The following is a 21,849-nucleotide window of genomic DNA, read 5'->3' as shown; positions in this document are numbered from 1 at the left end:
TAAAGTCTTTGAACTGTTAAAATTTGAGGTAAAACAATATAAAATCAAACATTGAAACATATTAAACTTTAGACATTAAGCTACTTGTATCCATATATATTTAAATAGGAATACTTGTAGTACTTCATTATTTAGTATTAATTTGATATGAGTGATACATTATGAAAGTGACACTAAGTGATGGAAGTAAAACTAAGAGTTATTCTGTTGACAGTGTGTTTTTGTTTTAGAGCATACAACCTGGAGGGCATTGTCATCAGGAGGCTGTTCTACACTATGGCAGCCTAGGGTATTCTAGTTTAGTGTGAGGAGTCCAGGGGAGTAATAAAAGCTTTTATAGAGTTGAAGTCATGGGTTAAAGGTAGAGATGAGAATGTCAGAAGGTATATAGACATCCTTACCATTAATAAAGTAGAAGGTAAAATACACTTTTTCATGAAAAGTAAAATGTGAGAAACATGCAGACTTGATATACAGTGTTTAGAACCATCTGTTTTTCATTCTGATTTAAAAAAAAAAGTATGGTTTCTGGCTGAGCATTCAGTTGCACAGGTCTTAGCAGCAAACAAGGACCATGGAGGGTTCATGTGGGTTTGAAGGTTTCATGTAGGGAATGCCACCTTATACTGTATGTTGGATCTCAAGTGTTTCTAAAGGTTCAACTGGGAAAGTTTTGCTCTCCAGGGTGGCCCTCGTGTGGAACTTTTAGGAAGTGGTGCCTAATGGGAAGTCAGTGTGTTATTGATGGAGTAGAATGTGTGCTCTTCCTCTTCTTCTTTCCAAGCTTGTGAGGTGAGCTATAGTCAGACTTTCCTTTGTAGGACGACCAGCCTGCAAATAACAACATGGAGACTTATTAATTATGAAAGCTTGACCTTAGCTTAGGCCTTTTCCCAACTAACTCTTGTAACAAAAAATTAACCTGTTTCTGTTAATCTACATTCTATCATGAGGCTCAGTTATCTCTGCTCTGTACTTTATGTCCAACTTCTTCATAGTCTTTCTGGCATCTCTCATGTACCTAGATTCATCTCCAATTCCTCTCTCTCCCCTAGAAATGCCGTCTGTTCTCTCCTGCCTAGCTATTGGCCATTCATCTCTTTATTGAACCAATCAGAAGATGCCTTAGGCAGAGGCACATCTTTACAGTGTACAAAAATATTTTCCCACAACAGTGAGCACTTAGCTCTGCCATGCTTTGACTATGGCTCTTGAACCAGGGACCTAAAATCAATAGTTCACTTAGTTTGGGGCTTAAACTTCAAGAATTGTGAGCTAAATAATTTTTTATGTACGTTAATTATCTCAGGTATTTTTCTGTACACATGGAGGGCTGACTAACATTAAAATGGGCAGAAGAATTTTCAACTGAAGGTTTGTAGACAAGGTGTTCCCTGCCAGAGTCTGTTCTACCCAGTCTGGACATCCTGGCAGAGCCAGTTGCTAAGAATAGAGCTCCAAAATCACCTAGACTTGCCTCCCTTCCTTCCTGAAAATTCTTTTTTCCAATTATGTCCAAATGTAACAGCTTCTCACAAACTCTCCTGTTTAGGATGCATATTAGGATTGCATCCAAGACTCAACTATGGAGTGTTTATCAGACCCATCCATACAACTTTGTGTGCGTCATTAATAATACCTTTTATTCATCAATATAAGTAGTTACAGGGCAAAGCTACAGGCTACTGAGCACTTGAAAACAACTAATGCAACATTCCTTCCCACATTTTTACCTCTAGGAATTTGTGTATTGAAAAAAATGTCATAAATTCCAAAATGAGACAGACATTACACAAAAGCATTAGGTAAGTCAATTTTGAAATATCTATGTAGCACGAATCTTAAAATTTCTTGTTAATGAAAACAACCTGGAGCCAGGTATTGGGGTGAATGCTGAAAGATCAGAGAAACAGAGCAAGCCACAGCCAGCCTCACCTCGCCAACTCCTCAGCTGATCCTGTTTCCTAAGACTGGAAGTCTCTGTGTCCTCATCCAAATGGATCTCAGTTGAACTGCTGCTAAAAGCCTAAAAGCTTAACCAGGCTCTAGTTCTTGGTTCTCACGCCTTATACACCTTTCTGCTTCCTGCTATCACTTCCTGGGATTAAAGGCGTTTGTCACCATGCCTGGCTGTTTCCAGTGTAGCTTTGAACTCACAGAGATCCAGATGGATTTCTGCCTTTGGAATACTAAGATTAAAGGCATGTGTGCCACCATTTTCTGGTCTCTATATCTAGTGGCTGTTCCGTTCTCTGACCCCAGATAAATTTATTAAGGTGCACAATACATTGGGGAACACAATATCACCACACATGTAAGTTTACCAAATATTAAGCATTCATTGCATAATTAAACCATACTGTACTTTTTATGGATAATAGAAACTAGTCAGGAGATATTGCTGAACAATACAACCTCTACATTAATTTTATTTTCGTTATATAGAATGAATTGTATAAAAATCGGGTAGTCACATCTTCATTAAAGTAAATATATTTCTGTATCTAGAATGGTAGATTTACTCAAGCTTTCCTCCCTCCCTCCCTCCCTCCCTTCTTCCCTCCTTCCCTCCTTCCCTCCCTCAGTCCCTTCTGAGGCAGTTCAAGTCTTGGATCTGGCAGGTTTTTCCACATTTCCTTTGTCTCTTCTTTGTATACCACAAGATAAGAAGTTTGGGAGCAAGTGTTGATAGTCTTTGCTTCTTGGGCATAGTAGTGACCAATGGTAAAGTTACAATAGTCTGTATACATTCTAGTGCAGAAGTTATTATGAGTCATTTTCATTTAGGTGTGGAAGTTGCCTCAGGTAACAGCTGCTCTGCATGGTGGGATAAACCTTGAATATTTCACTTTGCTTCCTGCTCCTGCTATAGAAGAATGATAGGAAAGGGGGGTTGGATAAACAACACTATATATCTCTTATGCTATTTGGATCAAATATCAAAGGGTAAGACTTAGTTGAATGCCTACTAAGCATCATATTTTATTCAGATAGGACACTGCTATACTTTTAAGAAATGCGTTCTATAAAACTTTGTTGATAGACTGGCATTTCTGATGCATTCCAGGTTGTGAGAAGTAGACATATCAAAAGGTACTAAAGTAGGAATGCCAAGACAGAAAAGCTGAGTTCTGCCCCACTTATGCTTCTTAGTAATTTTGAGACCTCAGACAGTTTCTCTCCCAGAAGATACACTGATGGTAACACTAGCCTTGGACCTGAATTAATGGGGATTGAATGAAGTTTAGAGAGCATAAAATTTAGAATAGTGAGTTAAAGTATGCAAGGCTCCAACTTTCTCAGAGTTCAGTGCTTCTGTGTAATTCTGTGGAAGCCGCCTGCATGGGCACTGGTGGAGGGTCCAGTGTCAGGGTCAGAAGTGGGTCTCTCAGATGTGACATTTTCTTTCTTACTCTTCTGTGTTGCTGCCTCCTTCCTCTCTGAAGCATCTCCCAATTCTAAGGCCAGAGGTCTTACTACTTTACCTGGATGCATCTGTTGACCTAAATGTCTACATCCTACATAATCAAGAGACTTGGTCAGAAAAGGAGAGCACACAGGAAAGTGATATAAATGCATAGATAGATACGTTTCGGGTGATCTTCACAACACCCCACCATAGTCATTTAGGTAGCATCCATTCTGTTGGTTTCCATCCTTTTGAACAGACATCTTGAACATGTCAGCTATAGCTGCATTTCCCCTAGTCGTATTTGTGCTGATGATATTGTGTATTCAAATTCTGTAGATGTAACCAACCATCTTATTAAAATAAGAAACACAGAACCAATGCAAAGAAGAAAGCCAAGAGATCAGAGCTAAGAGCCTTACCCGTCTGCTGCAGCTAGCCACTTCAGCCAAGAGAGACCTACTTCCTGTGTGTTTGTCTTTATATAGACTTTCTGTTCTGCCTTCTCATTGGTTGTAAACCCAACCACATGACTGCCTCGTCACTGCCTGTTTGTACAGACCTCCAGATTTTCTATGGTTGCTATTGAGATTAAAGGCGTGTCTCCAATGCTGGCTGTATCCCTGACCACACAGAGATCTACCTAGCTCTGCCTACCAAGTGCTGGGATTAAAGGCATGCACCATGAACGCCCAGCTCTGCTATGGCTTGCTTTTAGCTCTGACCCCCAGGCAACTTTATTTATTAACATACAAATAAAATCACATTTCAGTACAAATAAAATATCACCATAAAATTCTGTCTTGTTAATGTTTCTCCTAAACACGCTCATGTGTTCTGTTTACAATGGGCTTATTTTCCAATGCTAGCCTGTTCTCCCAAATGATATTATAAGTAACTTACTTCAGGAGTTGGTTGGTTGACAGTGAGGATTTGAATGACACATTTTTATTATATATTTTGGGTCAAGTGGGGCTTAAGTGGGCTTTCTCAGGTATTTATAATCCAATATTATTAAACAACTGTAACACATAATATAGAATAAGAGCATCTGTAGGAATTCTGCCTCAGTATCAAAGCTAGGATACTCAGAATGGGGTCCTAAAAAATACCTTTGGATATGTGAACAGCACTGGTCCCAGAGGAACATGCAATACTGTTGTGTTGGTATGAAAATAACTTTTACTTTTCCTTAGCCTTTTATTGGGATGCTGTGGTTAAACTTTGTGTTAGTCTTCTGGTGGTCTCTGTGTTAAAGATCCTTGCTAGAGGAGATATATGCCTGACAGAGCAGTCTTTGTCTTAATCCATTCAGGCTGCCAGTGATGGAGCGCTTGCCTGCTTTGTAAAAGACCCTGGGATCAATCCTCAGCACTGTTAAAACACACACACACACACACATACACACACACACACACACACACACATCATTATTATCATCATCATCGTCGTTTCTCATAGTTACAGAGACTCAAGAAGCCCAAGTTCAAGGCACAGCAGAGTCAGTGTCTGGTGAGGCCCCACGTCCTAGCTCATAGATGATTCTTTTCACTATGTTTTCCTGTGGTGGGAGAGGGAAGGGTCCCTTCTGGGCCACGTTATCATAGCACCAACATACTCATGAGAATTTTTACTTAATAGCCTAATCAATTACCAGAGGCCCCACCACTTCATGCCATTACCTAAAGATGTAAAAAGAATTTGAATCTGTGTGAGTTTGACCAATATATAATGGAACAAAAATAACCTTGGAGAATCTAGTTTTTAGCTTGGACCAGTGTGTCCATTTTGCATTGGTATTAACGTGAGTTGAGTTTCTGATTTATTTCTTAAGCTTGAACAAAATAAACTAGAAAAAAAAGGTCCCTGCTGGTTTTAAAGAGGTGTTGTCTGCTCTCTGTCAGGGTATGAACTTAACTATTTGGGGGAAGAACCAGCTGTTTTCTGTATCTCACAGTACCAACCAAACTTCTTTTGGGGTATCCCTTTAGTTATTGTTAATAATTGGTCATTTACATTGTGTGAGTTTTCTTATAAAGGGGATTATAGATTATCTTGAAAACATACCAGTCGAGTAGTGTGTTTGTGTAAGGCACATGTCAGTCTGTAAGTAGACTAGATTCTTCGACTCAATGTTTTATACCTTTTTTTCATCCTAATTATCTTGCTTCTACCTTATCACCATTTACTGTCCCACATAAAAGATGAAAGGGCACAAAGGCCTCAGACTTGGTTGGGTTTTTTACAGAGTGACATTCTGTTTGACTTCACTGCTCCTTGTTAGAGAGTTATGTCCCACGAGTTGGGACAGCCTGTAACTTTCGTTCCTCCAACTGTAGACCTTGTAGCTGTGTCTGTTTGCAATGATGTCCAGCTGGTCTGAGCGTGTCCTCTTGTGTTACAGGAGCTATGCCTGTCCCAGACCAGCCTTCTTCAGCCTCAGAGAAGACCAGCTCCTTGAGCCCAGGCTTAAACACCTCCAATGGGGACGGCTCTGAGACAGAGACCACCTCTGCCATCCTCGCCTCCGTCAAAGAACAGGTAGGAGCATTCCAGTGATGTCTCACTCATGGGGGCATGTAAAAATTGCTTCTTTGGTGGAACATTGATGGTTACATTGTTTGAGCATAATGCCATGTTAGTGCTCATTAGATAAATAATACTAAAATATGGTTACAACTGTTTTTGACTTCATGCTGTTACTTGTGGTTTAGGTGGCTTTTCTTATAAACATAATCTAACATATTCCATAAGGAAGAGAACACTTTTATGGAGATAATTTTTGGAAGATATGTTGATTAACTTGACATTTATTGTTATTGGAGGTTTCAGGTCAAATAGTTGGTATGCCAAAATATTGGCTAATAAACCGTCAACAATTATCTGAAAAGCTAAAGATTGAGAATATATTGATAATAGTTGAGTAGTATCTCAGTAGGTGAAGGGAAAATAAACTTCCTGGTGTTTATTTATTTATTTACTTTTCATGGTTAGTCATTTTTTTTGGCGGGGGTAACTGGATTACACTGGTCTATTAAAGATTGTGTGGAAAAATAAATACCTGAGAGTTTAAGGAACATCAATAGAATTCATCATAGAAAACATATTAATTACAATACAGGAAAAATTCTACAACTTTCCCTGTCAAAGTCATCAAAATCTGATTGATTTCTCAGATATGACATCACTATAAAAATGGATAAATAAATAAAATTCAAGTCTGAGACTTAAAAAGAAACTGTTTCATGAAAACTATGTTTCTTGTAAATCAAGGATGCTAAATGATTACAGAAATCTGGATGGAGACTCGTATTTTCTTCTGATCATAGTCTAGGGAATAAAGCAGGATTCTTAATTAAAAACAAAATGTAGTTGACATGTAACTTTTGTACTTATTTAGAGGATACAGCATTATAACTTGAAACATGTGCTGTATAATCTATAGATGGGATAATAAGCATTTCTACCCGTGAAATGATTTCAAGCTATTTTCTTCCAGTTGTTTTGAAGTCAGCAATGAATTCTTGCAGACTTTAGTTACCCTGTGATGTTGTAGAACATTAGACTAATTTCTTTTGTTCAATTATATTTTGTTGCCCAGGATTTTGCCTCTCTGCTCCTTCACACCCTAGTCTCTATGGGCCTTATCCCTCTTTCTTTTGGGTGTGAGTTGTTTTATTCCATGATGCTGGCTTAGCAAAAGCATTGCAGAAAAGAGACACAACTAACAGCAGGAACAGTGTGGCGGAGCACAGCCCGAAGGCGGGGCAGTTAAGAATAGTCACTGGTCTGTATGCAAACTGAAAGGTTGCAGAGGATAATGTTTAATAAGTGGGGCTGATTAGATAAGTGTAGGAAGCCCGCATGTCAGTCTGTTAGTAAAGCTGTAGGGGATGCCATTGACAGGAAAGATCAATGGTACCATCAGACGTTGCCCCCACCCCAGGCCCCGCTTCAGGAAGTGTGCAGCTTAATAGGTCTACAGGGAGAGCTGAGTAGATCGATTTGATAGTCTAGAGTGGGAAGATGTTAAGTAGCAGCTTGTGCTGCTCCATGAGTTTGCTAGTGAAGATCCTATTTCTGATCATTCTAAGGAAGATTGGCCATGGGAGCCCAGCGGGGGGTTTGTGCCAGTCCTGGAACTCAAGGTACTTCCTCACGACAGTTTAACTACCCTGGTCTTCTTTGGGTTTGATCTGGAAGTCTTCCTGAGACACTGATAAAATATAAAATGGGGGGTGAACATTTAACAAGAAAATTGTAAGACTTGTCTAATGACAAATACAGTGTTTTATTGTGGGACCCAGTAGTATAGCTTAGAGTGAGTGAAAAGGCATGCCAAGTCAAGGCCCTGTGTAGAGAAACTTCAGGTCATCACACTATTGCCATCTCCCAAAGAGACACATAAAGTTAGACAGTTGTTTAATTGTTGTTTTGATATAGTCTCATGTAACCCAGTCTGGCTTAAACTCATTATGTGTCTAAAGAAATTGACTTTGAATTTCTGATTCTCCAGCCTTTACTTTACAAGGGCTAGAATTACAAGTATGTATGAACATACTTGGCTTATGAGATTCTGGTGATTGAATCCAGGGTTTCTTGCATGCTAGGAAATCACTATACTGAGTCATATACCCTGCCCAAGTTTAGACAGTTGTAGCCAGTGTCGTCTATCTGGTTATTTTTGTAGACAAACAGTATTTTTAAGATCACATAGATGTATGAATATTTGAAGGTTGAAAGAAAGATAGAATCCACTTCGCCAAACAAACTAATCACAGTGGTATCAAGTGCATGGAAATAGAAAGACTTATCTGAGTAGGACATAATGAAGGGCTTATAACAGGTTCCGATGTCAGTTGGAGCCCGATTCCTCTCTTGTTAGTATTTCAGTTTAGTCCAGAGGAGCACTTGAATGATACCAGTGTGAACATCTCAAATAAAATTAAAGTTATTGCTTTATAATATATAGAAAAATGCCTAAGAGAATACTATAGCCATAAACATGAAAAATAAGCATATCTGAAAAAATTGGGGGAGATAGTTGAGATAAGATAATGGTGACTTTTAGGCAGAAAAGACAAATTATTAGGGAATGTGTAGGATGTGAGGCAGTGGAGTATTAACAATAGAAAGTAAATTATACATTAAAAAGTATAAAATTGGGTTGAGAGATGGCTCAGTGGTTAAGAACACTGGCTGTTCATTTCAGAGGATCTGGGTTCCATTCTCAGCACTCATATAGCAGTTCACAGTGGTCTCTGCAGGTCTAGTTCTGACGCCCACTTCTGATGTCTGCAGGTACCAGGCATATGGTGTACATATATATAGGCAAGCAAACCATTCATACACAAAATGAAAATAAAAATTATTTGGTTAAAAGTAGAAAAATACCCAAGAGGAAATATATGCCACAGTGTAACAAAAATTGATAAATATAATATAACTCTTGATGTTGAAGAAAAAAAAGAACAGAAAAGACTAGAACACTAAGGAGAACATAAGCATGAAATTCACTGGAGAAAATGTAAACAAGCATGGCTATGTATTTACCTTTGGATGCATGCATTGTGAATGTTGAATTTTAAATACAAACCAATTCTCATTTGTTTCTGTCAAGTATACCAGTGTAAAAAACTACTAATATTTTATTCTAGCTAATGGTTAAGGTTTAGGGAAATCCTCATTTTTTTATTCCAAAAAAGGAAGTGAGTTGCTGTATGTTTTCCTTGGTCAAATGATCTGTTTGTGTGCACTGGCATTGGAAGTGACATTTTAAATACCCGGTAAGAGTACTGAATCCTTGCAAGTTTGGACGTATCTTCTAAAACTTCAGATATATCCATATATATATGGATATTTAATATGATGCTTATTTGGGGTGACAAAAAATATAGAAGAATATTGGCTAGCAAAAAGTGGAAATGATGACAAATCCCTTCTGTAAATAATGTAATCATTAATAAACATGAGTTGGAACTATATAAGTAGCATTTAAAAACAAAATGATGAGACATTGTATAAGGAAATGGTATATGATGGTGGTACTTGTCTTTAAAACAAGAGAATAAACTGGGATTAAAAAAATAAAAAGAATTGAAGTTGGGTGGGTAGGGAATGGTGAGAATCTGAGGGAAGTTTGGAGGAGGAGAAGGAATATGTTCAACAGATATTGAATAGAAATTAATAAAAAATATATTATTTAAAATTTACATGTTTGTGATATTCCAGAGAAGTTAGAAGGAAAAGATAAAAATGTTGCCTGTGATTATACTGATTCTGGTGTGTGATTACTTTGGAAGAAGTGTGAATATACTGTGTTCATTGGGAGTATAGGAGAAATTAGACTTTACAGGGGAAATTTGAGTGTAAAATAAATATTTGTAGGGTTTGGTCAGTAAGAATTCCTCTTCAAGCTGAGTTAGTGTTGGATCAGTGTTCAGAACTTAGATGATGCCTTTAGTGCCAAACTTCATTGCTGCAAATAAAATGGCTTCAACAAAGCCACCCTCTGTGCACACACTTTTTGCATTATTGAGGATGAGTCCAGAGCCTCTACATCCTATGCTAGACCTATAACACTGAGCTACATTTCTACTCTCAAAACTCTTGAGGAGAAGAATATAATAAAACCAAAGATTCAATCAAGTAGTGTAAGGATAAAGTGATATTGAGACACTTATGAGAGCTTATCACATTCAGCAAAATAAAATGAAGATGTCCCACCCCACTGGAAGAATCCTTTATTTCATGTTTTTATAAATATTTTAAATTTATTTTTCATTAAAATTGTATCTCTTTTGCTTCATTGTTTAGTTTTAAACATTAGCATGAAGCTAGATTTGCTGGTTTTGCCAGTACAGATAATCATGAAAGTTCTTTAAGACGATGGGATTTGTTAGCTGATATTTATTTATGTACCTCTTATATTAATGGACTTTGTGTGAGTTCCTCAAATACTCTAAAATTGCATTACTATTTCTGTCCTGCTCATTTCAGAGGTTTTATTAGAAATTTTAGATATAGTGCTATTATGTGTTTTGCATGATGTTTCATTTAAGTACCTAGTAAGTAGAGAATTAGTTTGTAAAAAAAAAAAAAAAAAAAAAAAAACCCTAAAGATTCATTTTTCTAAGAAATTAAAGAATTCAGTGTCTGGTTTGGGGAGCAAAGCTGAGATTCTTCTGTGATAGACAATTAAGATGAGAAGGAATCAAACACCTTCCTGGGAACTTGGCATAGAGCAAGCTTTAGGGCCCAAGGGAGACGTGTGGTCTTATGTGCAGTGTTTGATTAGGTGGAATGAGAAACCCACAAGGAAAATATAGGAACGTTCTTGGGGTAGCCAGATCCAGACAACCCATCACTTCTGCATTGGAGGATCTCAGTACTAAACAATTTTAAAGGATTATTTTTTCTCTTAAGTATAACCTTTATTCATACAGTTTAAACAAATTAATGCTATTTCTACCAAACATTAAGTATTCATAAAAACTGACTTTAAAAGTTAGGTTTTTTTTTTAATTTATTCGTGTGTATGTATGTGTGTTTGTGTAAGTGTATGCCATTTGTCCAAGTGCCCTTAGAGATCAAAAGAGGGTGTAGGATCCCTTGGAGTTGGAGTTATGGGTAGTTGTAAGATGCCTTTGCATGCTGGAAACTGCTCAGACCTTCTTCAGGAGCAGTATATCCTCTTAACTGCTCAGCCATCTCTACAGCCCCAAGTTGTTTATTTTTATCATTAGCAATAACATATATATCTCTGTATTTTTCATTTAAAGAATATAATTTTACCTCCATTATATAGGTAATTGTGAACACTGGCTATCTGAGTGGAAATCAATTATTAACAGGGAATTTCAAGTATGATATTTTATGATCTCACATCATGTTCTAATCCTGTCTCTTTGGAAGTCAGTCATTCCTGTAGCAGGGAAGTCATTCATTTGTAGGGCAGGCACATGTTCTGAGTTATCATGCAGTAAACTGAATAATTCATTAACCCATCTAACATACAGACTGAGAACCTTATACTATCAGCATACACTAGGTCAATGGGTACAATGAAAAGCTAGTAGATAGAGTTCATTAGAATAAGTTGTTAATGAGATTCAGGCTGGTAGTTAACTTTGAGTGGAAATAAATTCTAGTTTATAACCATAGATTGAAACTTAAGTCATGCTGCACCATGATTTGTGAAATGCGTGCTACCTCACAGGAAGACGTGAGTGAAATGTTTGTAAGATGAGTTCTTGAACACACAGTCATGCATTGTTCGACATAAATGTGTTCATTGATTTTTCTCTTTGCTGCAATTTCCTATCTTGATTGCCACTTAACTGGTGGATTTTCCACTTTTGTTTTAGCATAAATAAATGGTTTAGCATGATAGATGGTTAGTTAAATCCCATGATAAGTTTCCTTGTCTCAGAATCCCTGCCTCATTTCCAATAGTTCCCAAGTCTCTCCTCCTATGAGATTTTTGAGAGATACCTGTTCTTCATTTCTTGTCCTGTAATTGAGTGTGCCTCACCAAGGGAGTAGTGAAGGATGAGGGTGCACTGTGTGGTGTAGCTGCGATGCTGATCATTTGGATAAGTAATAGAGTGGCCATCAATACCTTCATTGAAGTCAAAAGGCATTGTTCAGTAGTGTTTACCAGGCTCCTACTGTGTACTCAGAACAGTGATTACAAAGGTGATTCTCAGATTTTTGCCTTCATGACTGATATGTGATAAGTTCTAGAGTGCAAGGGATGGTTGGGTCCATGTGGATAAGAAGGCTCAGCAGATCTGATCTTAGGATTTATGATGGAAATGACCCATGGCTTTAGCAACTGATGTTACCTGAGAGGAAGTCATTGAGTAGGTAAGAGTGAACTGAATCCAGTATACAAGTGGAATGGAGATAATCTAACCTTTTCAATAGGACTAGGACAAAGAACATGGCTGCAGAGCCAGTCTGGCTGAGTCTTGTTGAGGAAATTTGTGTTATTGTTCTTATTGTCATCACACTGGCCCCGTCTACTGGTTTGAGTTCCTAACTTCAGAATATGTAAGGAGTTAGGCTGAACCAAGTTAGAGAAGGAGAGACATGGGAAATGAGGGATGAAAAACTTTATTTCTAAGTCTTAAACTCCCCACTGAGAGAAAAATGTTACTAAAATGCTGATAGAGACAAGAGATTCATGGTCATACTGTAGATGATGATGTAAGCCTGTGCATGGGTACTTAAAACCAGAAGCTGGAAAGCAACCATCAATAATGCCAAGATTCATGTTAAAACCACGAAAATGAGGAAATTGAATAAAAAAAGGAGACAGCACATCTGCTGTCTCTGTTCCTTCTGACAGCTGGTGTGAGAGTGGAGTGGAGCAGTTGTGAGGAAGGCCTGGCACTCTCTCCAATGGAGAAGAGAGAGCACTGGAGTTTATTCCTTGCTGCCAGAGAACAAACTTGCCTGCCTGTGATCTGCTGGAGGAAAATCACTCTGGTCTTCATTTACATGCCTTCATTTAAAAAAAATGGTATGATGTTGGTGTGCTCTCTTAGACAGGAATTCGTATTCAACTATACTTAATAACATTTGCCTTTGTATCTTGTTTGCAATGAATCTGAATATTAAATTTGCTCTTTGCAATACTGTGAATCTCCTGGAAATATACTTTTGATAAAAAATAACATCTCTTCTGTTATTTGGTCACTCTATCATCCGATAATCACATGCTTCCAAAATTAAGTATCCAGGTGAGCTTTCTAACTTACAGTTTTTTGCATATGTGTCTGTGTTGTGCATACATCTGTTTGTTTGCATCTATGTGGGGGTGGGGAAGGAGGCCAGAAGTTGGTATCTACTACCTTTTCTAATCACCATTCTCCTTATATATTGAAGCAGTGTCTCACTTGAATCCATAGTTCACCAACTTTTCTAGTCTAAATGGTCAGCTTGTTCCAAGCATCCTCTGCATTTGCCTCCTACATGGCTGGCATTACAGGCGGGCTGCTGCACATACCCAACATTTAAGGAGGTGCCAGGCATCCAGGCTCAGGTCCTTGCCATCATTATGTGGCTAGTGTTTTTGTATAGTGGGTAGCCATTCCAGCTTTGATCTGGAAGTTCCAACCCCCATTGAGACTTCAGCAACTGTCACGCCTGCAAGGCGGGGCCAAGGGAGGTGCCTGGGGACCCGAGATCTGTATCGGCGGGCACGCGCTCGGCACTGGGACCCTGGATAGTGGAGGTGGACCAAGTAGAGCTCCAGAGAACATCGCTGGACTGTGATACACCTTCCCCAGACCCCGCGACCTACCTATCCCTTAATTTGTAAGTTACGCTATTAAATAAATCTCCTTTAAACTATGTGGAGTGGCCTTAATAATTTCACCAATATTTTTGCCCTTTGAGTCATCTCCCAAATACTCCAAAGTGTCTGTTTTATAAGGTAGAAGAAATTGAGGAGTTATATAGTCTTACTTAGGGCTTATTGATATTTGCAAACTACGTTAGCTGGATAAGTGATTTTTTTAAGTAATTCTAGCATCCAAGTACACTCAATGGTGAGTAGGCCACACAGATGTTTTCTAGGCACATGCTAGTTTGTGTAAAGGCATTTTTCCGTAGCATTTACCAAGCTCCTACTGTGTGCCCCAGACTGTGATTATAAAGGTTGATTCTAAGATTTGGAGTTTGCCTTCATGAAAAAAAATATATATATAATGAGTTTTAAAATATAAATATTGCAAAGTTTTACACATTATTAAATTCCAAATGATTTATACAGAAAAGCACTCACAACTGTGAAGACTCTTAGGCATTGATGCCCTCCCTACTGCTGTCCTAATTTATTGATTCTTCCAGTATCACACATGTTGTAAACCATATTCCTGATTTTAGAGACATTTTATGAGTCAGTGTTTAGTACTCTGATGACTCCTAGATAGAAAAAAACTGTCCACTTGTTTATAGGCACTTATGCTAGTCAATTCAACATAGGAAAAGACAGAGATGAAGGCATTTCTGAGCTTTCACTATGATTAAACCACTGCACTGTGTACCCGACACACGATGTGCTATAGAAAGGCATATATAAATTATATAAAATTTTTCATTTCTTTTTGGTGACTCACCCTTGAAAAGCCCATGTCCACACTTGGGGCTTGAGGTGGCCTAACTCTTCCCTGAGCATTGTCCTCCTGTTAAGCCCTACGATTTAAATACATGTTAAATATGTCTCCCAATAAAGTCCAACTCTGATTTAAAAACATTTTAAATTTTATGTAATTAAAATAAATTTTGACCTTTTGCATTGATCCATCAGGTGTCATACCTCCCTTTTATATATGTATATAGCTCCCCTGGGAGGGTCTATGTCTTAGTTAGGGTTTCTATTGCTGCAATGAAACATTGTGACCATGGAGCAAGTTGCAGAGGAAAGGGTTTATTAGACTTACATTTCAGCATTGCTGTTCAGCACTGAAGGAAGTCAAGACAAGAACTCAAACAGGGCAGGATCCTGGAAGCAATAGCTGATGCAGAGGCCATGGAGGGGAACTGTTTACTGGCTTGCTTCCCCTGACTTGCTCAGCCCCCCTTCTTAGAGAACCTAGCACCAGCAGCCCAGGGATGGCACCACCCACAATGGGCTGGGTCCTCCCCCATTGATCACGAATTGAGAAAATGCTTTACAGCTGGATCTCGTGGAGACATTTTCTCCAATGAGTCTCCTCCCTCGGATGGTTATAGCTTGTGTCAAGTTGACACACAAAACCAGCCAGTACAGCATAGAAAAATACTATTTTAAAGGGAAAATTATCTTTTTCCTTTATAAGATATTCTCTTAATTGCTGTTCTCCAATTTTGCATATTGTGTGATCTTTTAACACTATTAATGTTACTACAAACACAGCTGCAGCTCTGATAACACAGTGTGGGAATATGACAGGACACTGCTGAGCATCCTCCAAAAAGTATTTTGGAAAAGCATTTTGTGAAAGTAATGGCAAAATTATTATCCATGGAGAGAAGGAAATTAAAACACCTTTGGGAAAGGTCAAGAACAGAAAGGATTACCCACAAAGACCAGTGAACTTTAGATTCATTTAATCAGAAAGGCAAGGATTATGCATACCATAATATTATCAGGGAAAATTTTTCCACATGTCAAAATTAAAAAGAAAGTTACTTTATTCTTGACTTTTAAACTTTATATCTTGTTTCCAGCCTTGCATAGATAGAGGAAGAAATAATGGAAGCGTGATTGCCCCTACATTTCCTCACTAGATCAGCAGCTGCTTTAGGAGCAGTGTGTTTTTCAAAGTATGGATTCAGATGTGAAAGCATCGCTAGGAACCGACATAGTGGGGTCTCTGTAGTTTAAAATACAGTTTATAACAGAGATAGGAGAGATAGGACAGAAAATCAGACCAAGACTTCTGTATGTCACTGACAGTGATGACCGTGTGTGTGGAGGAAGAGTACATGTAACAGACAAGGATGACTGGGTGTGTGGAGCTCTGGAGTTCCATGTATGGAGGAAAAGGATAGTCGTGTAGATCAAAATGGTCAGACTAATGATTTTGTTTATCACACATGGGAGGGACAAACCTAGAAATGAGGGAGAAACAAGGCTAACAATCTGTTAGGAACTTCGGAGTTAATGCTCCACGTAACAGTTATGATACAGTAATTCTAAAAATATGGACATACCATCTTTCTCTCCCATACCATTCTCAGCTCACTTATATGTGCTCTGTTGTTTCTCGTGAGTTTTTTTTTGGTCTTTGTCTCCTAAAATGTATTTTCTCTTAAAAGTTCCGAATACATCTCTCCTCAAGACATTTCTGTATCTGCTCATCTGTTTGGAAACCTCAGCTCCATTCTAAGGGTGAACTCTCTGGATTTCCTTGTGCCGCTTTCTCTGTAACTGCTAATTGTGGGGTTCATACAGCAGTGAAGGCTGTGAAGACTCTGCTTTGCATCCTAAGCAGGAAGGAAGCTGTTAGCATATAGGGTTTGGAAAAATGTCTTAGTGCCTCTCATTATTCTTTCATATTTGTCAAAAGAAATCATTGTTAAATATTCATGTGAAATCATATTAAATATTTTAAATGTGATATTTTAGTGTTTTATGGATTCTATGATGAAGGTAATTCTTGAATATTATGGGAAGTCCACAAATACTTACCAAGATTTTCTTCTGCGGCTTTTATATAAAAATGTGACTATTGGGATACAATGTTTATTTTGCTTGATAACTATTTTAACCTATCTTAGCTCATTTAACATATCAGTAGTATTTGCTATATAATTAAATTCCTTTTTAACCTTTTTCTAATAGATACGAAATATAGAATCACTGTGGATTATTTAATGGTATGATTTTATTTGAATTTCATACTGTTCTTTGTCTTTTCCATTGACTCAGTTTTGTTAGTGTGAAAAAATGTAGCAGCTTGTCATACTTTCTTGTATATAAGTCATTAGGTCTGCTCTGGCAGAGGTGCCTGCAGCAAAGTTTTGAAAAAGAGTTTAACGACCCTTACAAACTCACTGGGAAAATGTGTCATAATTAATTACTGATAAGGGCCTCAGGCAGGACAACAAAGCAGGAACTCTTGGAGTATAAAAATCAATGCTTCATGAGTGGTTTTCTCAGAGTAGGAAATGAACACATAGAATTCCAGAGAGAGTAAACAGGGAGAGCCCTTGTTCCTCAAAAAAACAGCCAAAATACTGGGAGCCTAGCATCTGTCTATACAACGTTCAGATCTGTGGTAGGAATAATTGAGATAACACACAACTTATTAAAGAATGAGGAAGCCACCACAAATAGTATCTCAAATAAAATGCTTTCTTAAAAGAGTATGTATTGTTTCTCTAAAATTGCATTATTTTGTAATATATATTAGTAATTCTTTATCAATTCACGTGCAAAACATTCTATTAGGCATATAATTAAATACATTTTTATTTTACATTTTTTAGTTCAGTATTTTTGTTTGTGACAGAAATTCCTAAGACTAAAAATTTCTCAGTTTATCTGATAAAAATTGTGTTCAAGGAGATTGCTGGCAAACCGAAATGAGTCATTAGAGTGTTTGCTCCGGGTTAGTGATTGCTCTCACGGCAGTCCACAATCTCGTGTCTTAAATATAACAATAGATCGATGTGTGATGTGCTCGCTGTTCATCTTCCTAAGGAAGTGTCTTCCTAGTGCAAAGGTTCTGCTCAGGCTAAGACAGGTTCCCCTTCAGCTCTGAACTCCTCTGTGCTAGGGACAGAGTTTCTGAGCGGGTCGTTAATGACAATCCAATCAGTACTTGGACACCTCACTATTATTAAAGAACACCGAGTTAAATGCAGTTCTGCTTCACTAGAATGTTCCTGTTGTTGAGAGTCAGTGTTTTGGACTGGAGTTATTTGTACCATGCATCAGTGACATAGGTAAACCTGCCTGAGAAAGGCTATCAATCAGGGTCAAGTTGCTGTCACTTGGCTGCAATCATAAAAGGCACGTACAGGTTCAAGCCCTGGCCTTGAGCTTGCTCTGTGGCCTGCTACTGCTGGAAAGTGAAGATCAGCATTCTCCTTTTCCACAAATAATGGGTTCTGACTTCCACACTCTATTCATGGCCTAGGGGAATCAGCTGGACTACTTGCCTAATTATCATAAAAAAAAAGAGCAACTCAATACCAATAAGGCAAAAAGAGGGGAAAAAATCACTTTTGACATGTGATCCTCCACATTTAGACAGACAGGGATAAATGGCTGCATTCACCAAGTCAATAGATTGAGTCATGTGGGGATGCATTTACAGCCTACACAACTGGGATATTGTGCTTCTGGATGAAGTTACACTCAAATAAAGAATTAAAACAACAAGTAAGTCAACATCAGATTATCCCAGAGTTGTTTTAGGCAATCACAAACAATTTAATGTTCAGTCTTGACACTCATCTGTTAGAGATGATATTGTAGGCCCCATGTGGTGGTCCCTGAAACTGCCACATCCATGACAGAGGAATAGCTTTCTACCCAAACAGGTCAGCATGATACTCAGATCACATATTAGCAGAAGAAAGCACTGCTAACAAATAATACTGCCTGTTCCAAGTACTTGTCGGAGACCTGAAATTGCCTGCTATTGACCTCCTGTCAAAAGACACAGGCAATTTATTCTTAAAATTAATAATCTAGAGTGAAAATACTCCCTCTTTGGGGAGCTCGGCTCAAATTGGGAGCAGCACCTCAGCCATCCATGGAATACTGTCCAAGAACTTGGCTTTAATAATGCCAGTGAGAAAATATACTTCCATTCTAGGATGATGCAAGATGAGAAACAGCCATTCTAGGAGCTTTGCTGGGTATCGCAGAGAGCTAGCATTGGAAACCTTTCCTTTGTATTGACTATTTAATATTTAAAAGGAAAGAAAACTTAGAAGTAGATGTACAGTGCTGCTATTAACTGGTAATAGCAATTAATAGGAAGTGACATTTTATGACACTTTGGGTAATTAATTCATTTTTTTAAAGCTTGCATCTAGATCTTACCAATTTTTTGTTACTTTTTTAAGAAATTTTTTTAATTCATTTTACATAACAACCACAGATTCCACCCCTCATCCCTCCTCCCTCTTCCCCCCAGCTTTCCCTCCCCCTGACTCACCCATCCCCCATTCCCTCCTCCTAAAGGGTAAGGCTCAGCAAAGCCTGGTACATTCAGTTGAGGCAGGTCCAAGCCCCTCCCCCTGCATCAAGGTTGTGCAAGTGTCCCAGCATAGGTAATGGGCTCCAGAAAGTCAGCTCCTGATCCCACTGCCAGGGCCCCTCAAACAGACCAAGCTACACCACTGTCTCTGTATGCAGAGGGCCTAGTCCATTCCCATGCAGGTTCCACAGCTGTCAGTCTAAAGTTCATGAGTTCCTTGTTTCAGTTATCTCTATATCTCTATAGATTTTCCCATCATGATCTTGACACACACACACCCCCGCCCTTGCTCATAGAATCCCTCTTCCTTCTCTTTGTCTGGACTCCTGGAGCTCGGCCTGGTGCTTGGCTGTGGCAGATCCTACCAATGTTTTTAGCCCAAATTCTATTTCCTTGTCAGCGTGTATCTCACTTCATTGATCCACTTACCCGTTGAAGGACAGTTTTGTTTCTTTAACTACTGTGTGGAACTATTCCTAGGAGCTGTGAGCAAACATCTACTTACCCCAGATAAGGAACCAAAGATAGACCAGAGAAAGGACACCATCACAGTCCCACTGGTGAACCAATGAGCGTGAGTGAGGGTCACTTACAGGAGCAAAAGTGACTCAGGGGCAGTGGCATCCAAAGGGGGACAGCTCACTACAGCTGCAAACCCAGAGCTCTTTGCACAACTTGAAGCAGCTCAGTTGGCCTGAGCCTCTTCTCGGCAGCCTGGTTTGTCTCTGAGTGTCTCTCAGCAGTCCTCACTATGAGTACCAGCATTTCCTGTCCATCAGGAATAATCGTGCTGTGAATATTCGTGACCACGTTTTTATATGGACTAATTTTTTTTTAATTTATTTATCTTGGGTTAAGACCCACGAGTAAAATGCTAGTCTACACGACAATTTAGGTCTTTACCTTTTAAGAGCTGCTAGAATGTTTTGAGAAAGATCCTGCACATGGGAGGGCTCCAGTTTCTTCACAACTTTTCCAGTGTTTGCTTATAGCTTTCTTACTACACCAATACTAATGGGATGGAAAGAATTCTGAAATGAACTGGATTTAATGTGGCCTTTTTGATGCTGTGTGCAATAAATAAATGGATGCAATAATATGTGTTTCCTGCATTAATGGTATATGTTTTATTATTATAATATTTAATTTTCTGTGTATATAACTAAATTAGAAACCATTTTTGTTGTCAAATTTGTATTTTTTTTTTCAAAAAGATTTTGTTTGTTTGTTTGTTTGTTTTGAGACAGAATCTCACTGTTTGGCCACTAACTGGCCTCAGACTCACAGAGATCTGTCTACCTCTACATCCCTAGTGCTGGGAATAAAGTCATAGGCTACCACACCTGTCTTTTCAAGAATCATTTGAATTAATAATGATGTAGTATAATATCTAGTTTGGTGTGCTGATTTATTTTGATTGCCAACTTGACAAGATCCAGAATCATCTTGGAGCCAGGCAGTGGTGGCGCACTCCTTTCATCCCAGCACTCCGGAGGCAGAGCCAGGTGGATCTCTGTGAGTTCGAGGCCAGCCTGGGCTACAGAGTGAGTTCCAGGAAAGGCACAAAGCTATACAGAGAAACCCTGTCTCGAAAAAAAAATCATCTTGGAGACAAATTCATAGGCCCGTCTGTGAAGGGTTTTCTAGAATTGGGAAGACTGACCTCAATTGCCTGCTAGAATAAAAAAGACAGAGGGAGATACAGGATGTTGAGCACAAGCATTCATCTCTCTCTGCTTCCCGGACTGGATATAATATAGACAGCTCTTGACTTCATGATGTTCTGCCATGCTGGATCCTCAAACTATGAGACCAAATCTGCTCTTCCTCCCTTAATAAGCATTGCCATGGCAGTTTGTCTGTGCAGTGAGACAAATAACTGGTACACTTTTTATGGGTCAGTCAAGAAGCTTTTGAAGGAGACACCTTTGTGGTGGCTATCCAACCACCTTAAGGCCCATACTGTGTACAGTGCCCCAAGCTCATGCTAACCATGAAGGGTTGATGTCCAGGTGCACTGATGTGAACATCTGAGTTTAGGTATATCTTTTTATCAAGCTCTGTGTTTTGAGTGGAGTTCACTGACCTATAGCAAAAGTTAGGACAATTAGAATTTGTGCTATGTGAAAAAAAACCAGAATGCTTAGTTTGACTTTTTTTCAAAGATTTAATGAGATATACAAATATCCTTTTGATAAAGTCTTTCTTGTTCGATTTAGTTTGTTTTAGAGGACACTTTTTTATTGTTGAGTAATTCAAATAGAGCTGGCTTGACCAAATGCTTCTCACTGGGTTGTGTATGTAGGATCTGGTGGCTATCCCTTCATAAAACAGTGTGATACACAGTGCTTTTCAAGGCAGACCCGTGACATCTCCTTTTCATCCTGGAGATGAGTATGAGATTCTTTAAAAACTTAGTGATCTGCTGCAGCATTCCAGGGTACAGACTTGTGGCAAGGCCTCCTAGAACTGCCTTCCTAGGAAAGACTAGGATGGAGAAATCTGCCTTCCACTTGTTTCTGTGACTTGGCTGGCATTCTGCAGTTAATTAAAGGCTATTTCCTTAAGCAAAATGGCTCATTTACTCATATGTAAGATCTGCAATTTAGTCAGTTACTGTAAAGCAGTGATTCCCAGGAACCAGCCAGGGTTGAGTGGAAAGGGGCCTTTGCACACAGCTCTGTTTATTTCGCTTTCCTGCCTTACCATGCAGAGAGAGCAGGGACAGACCAG

General features: G+C 38.7%; 1 protein-coding gene across 7 annotated transcripts in view; it reads left to right on the top strand.

The window, feature by feature from the left end:
• The window catches only part of Ctnnd2 (catenin delta 2), an 863,700-nt gene that overhangs the window by 149,406 nt on the left and 692,445 nt on the right, over window positions 1-21,849 (top strand). For all 7 annotated transcript variants that reach the window (XM_052743025.1, XM_052743021.1, XM_052743024.1 and 4 more), the window contains one exon: window positions 5,814-5,950. In XM_052743025.1, coding sequence (XP_052598985.1) covers window positions 5,892-5,950 — 59 coding nt within the window. In that variant the 5' untranslated portion in view covers window positions 5,814-5,891. Of the gene's footprint in view, window positions 1-5,813; window positions 5,951-21,849 lie in introns of those variants that run through there.

Source organism: Peromyscus californicus, unplaced genomic scaffold (assembly GCF_007827085.1).
Source record: "Peromyscus californicus insignis strain IS unplaced genomic scaffold, ASM782708v3 Scaffold_18__1_contigs__length_77618521, whole genome shotgun sequence".
Lineage (NCBI taxonomy): Eukaryota > Metazoa > Chordata > Mammalia > Rodentia > Cricetidae > Peromyscus > Peromyscus californicus.
This window is presented reverse-complemented; position numbering and strand designations above follow the sequence as displayed.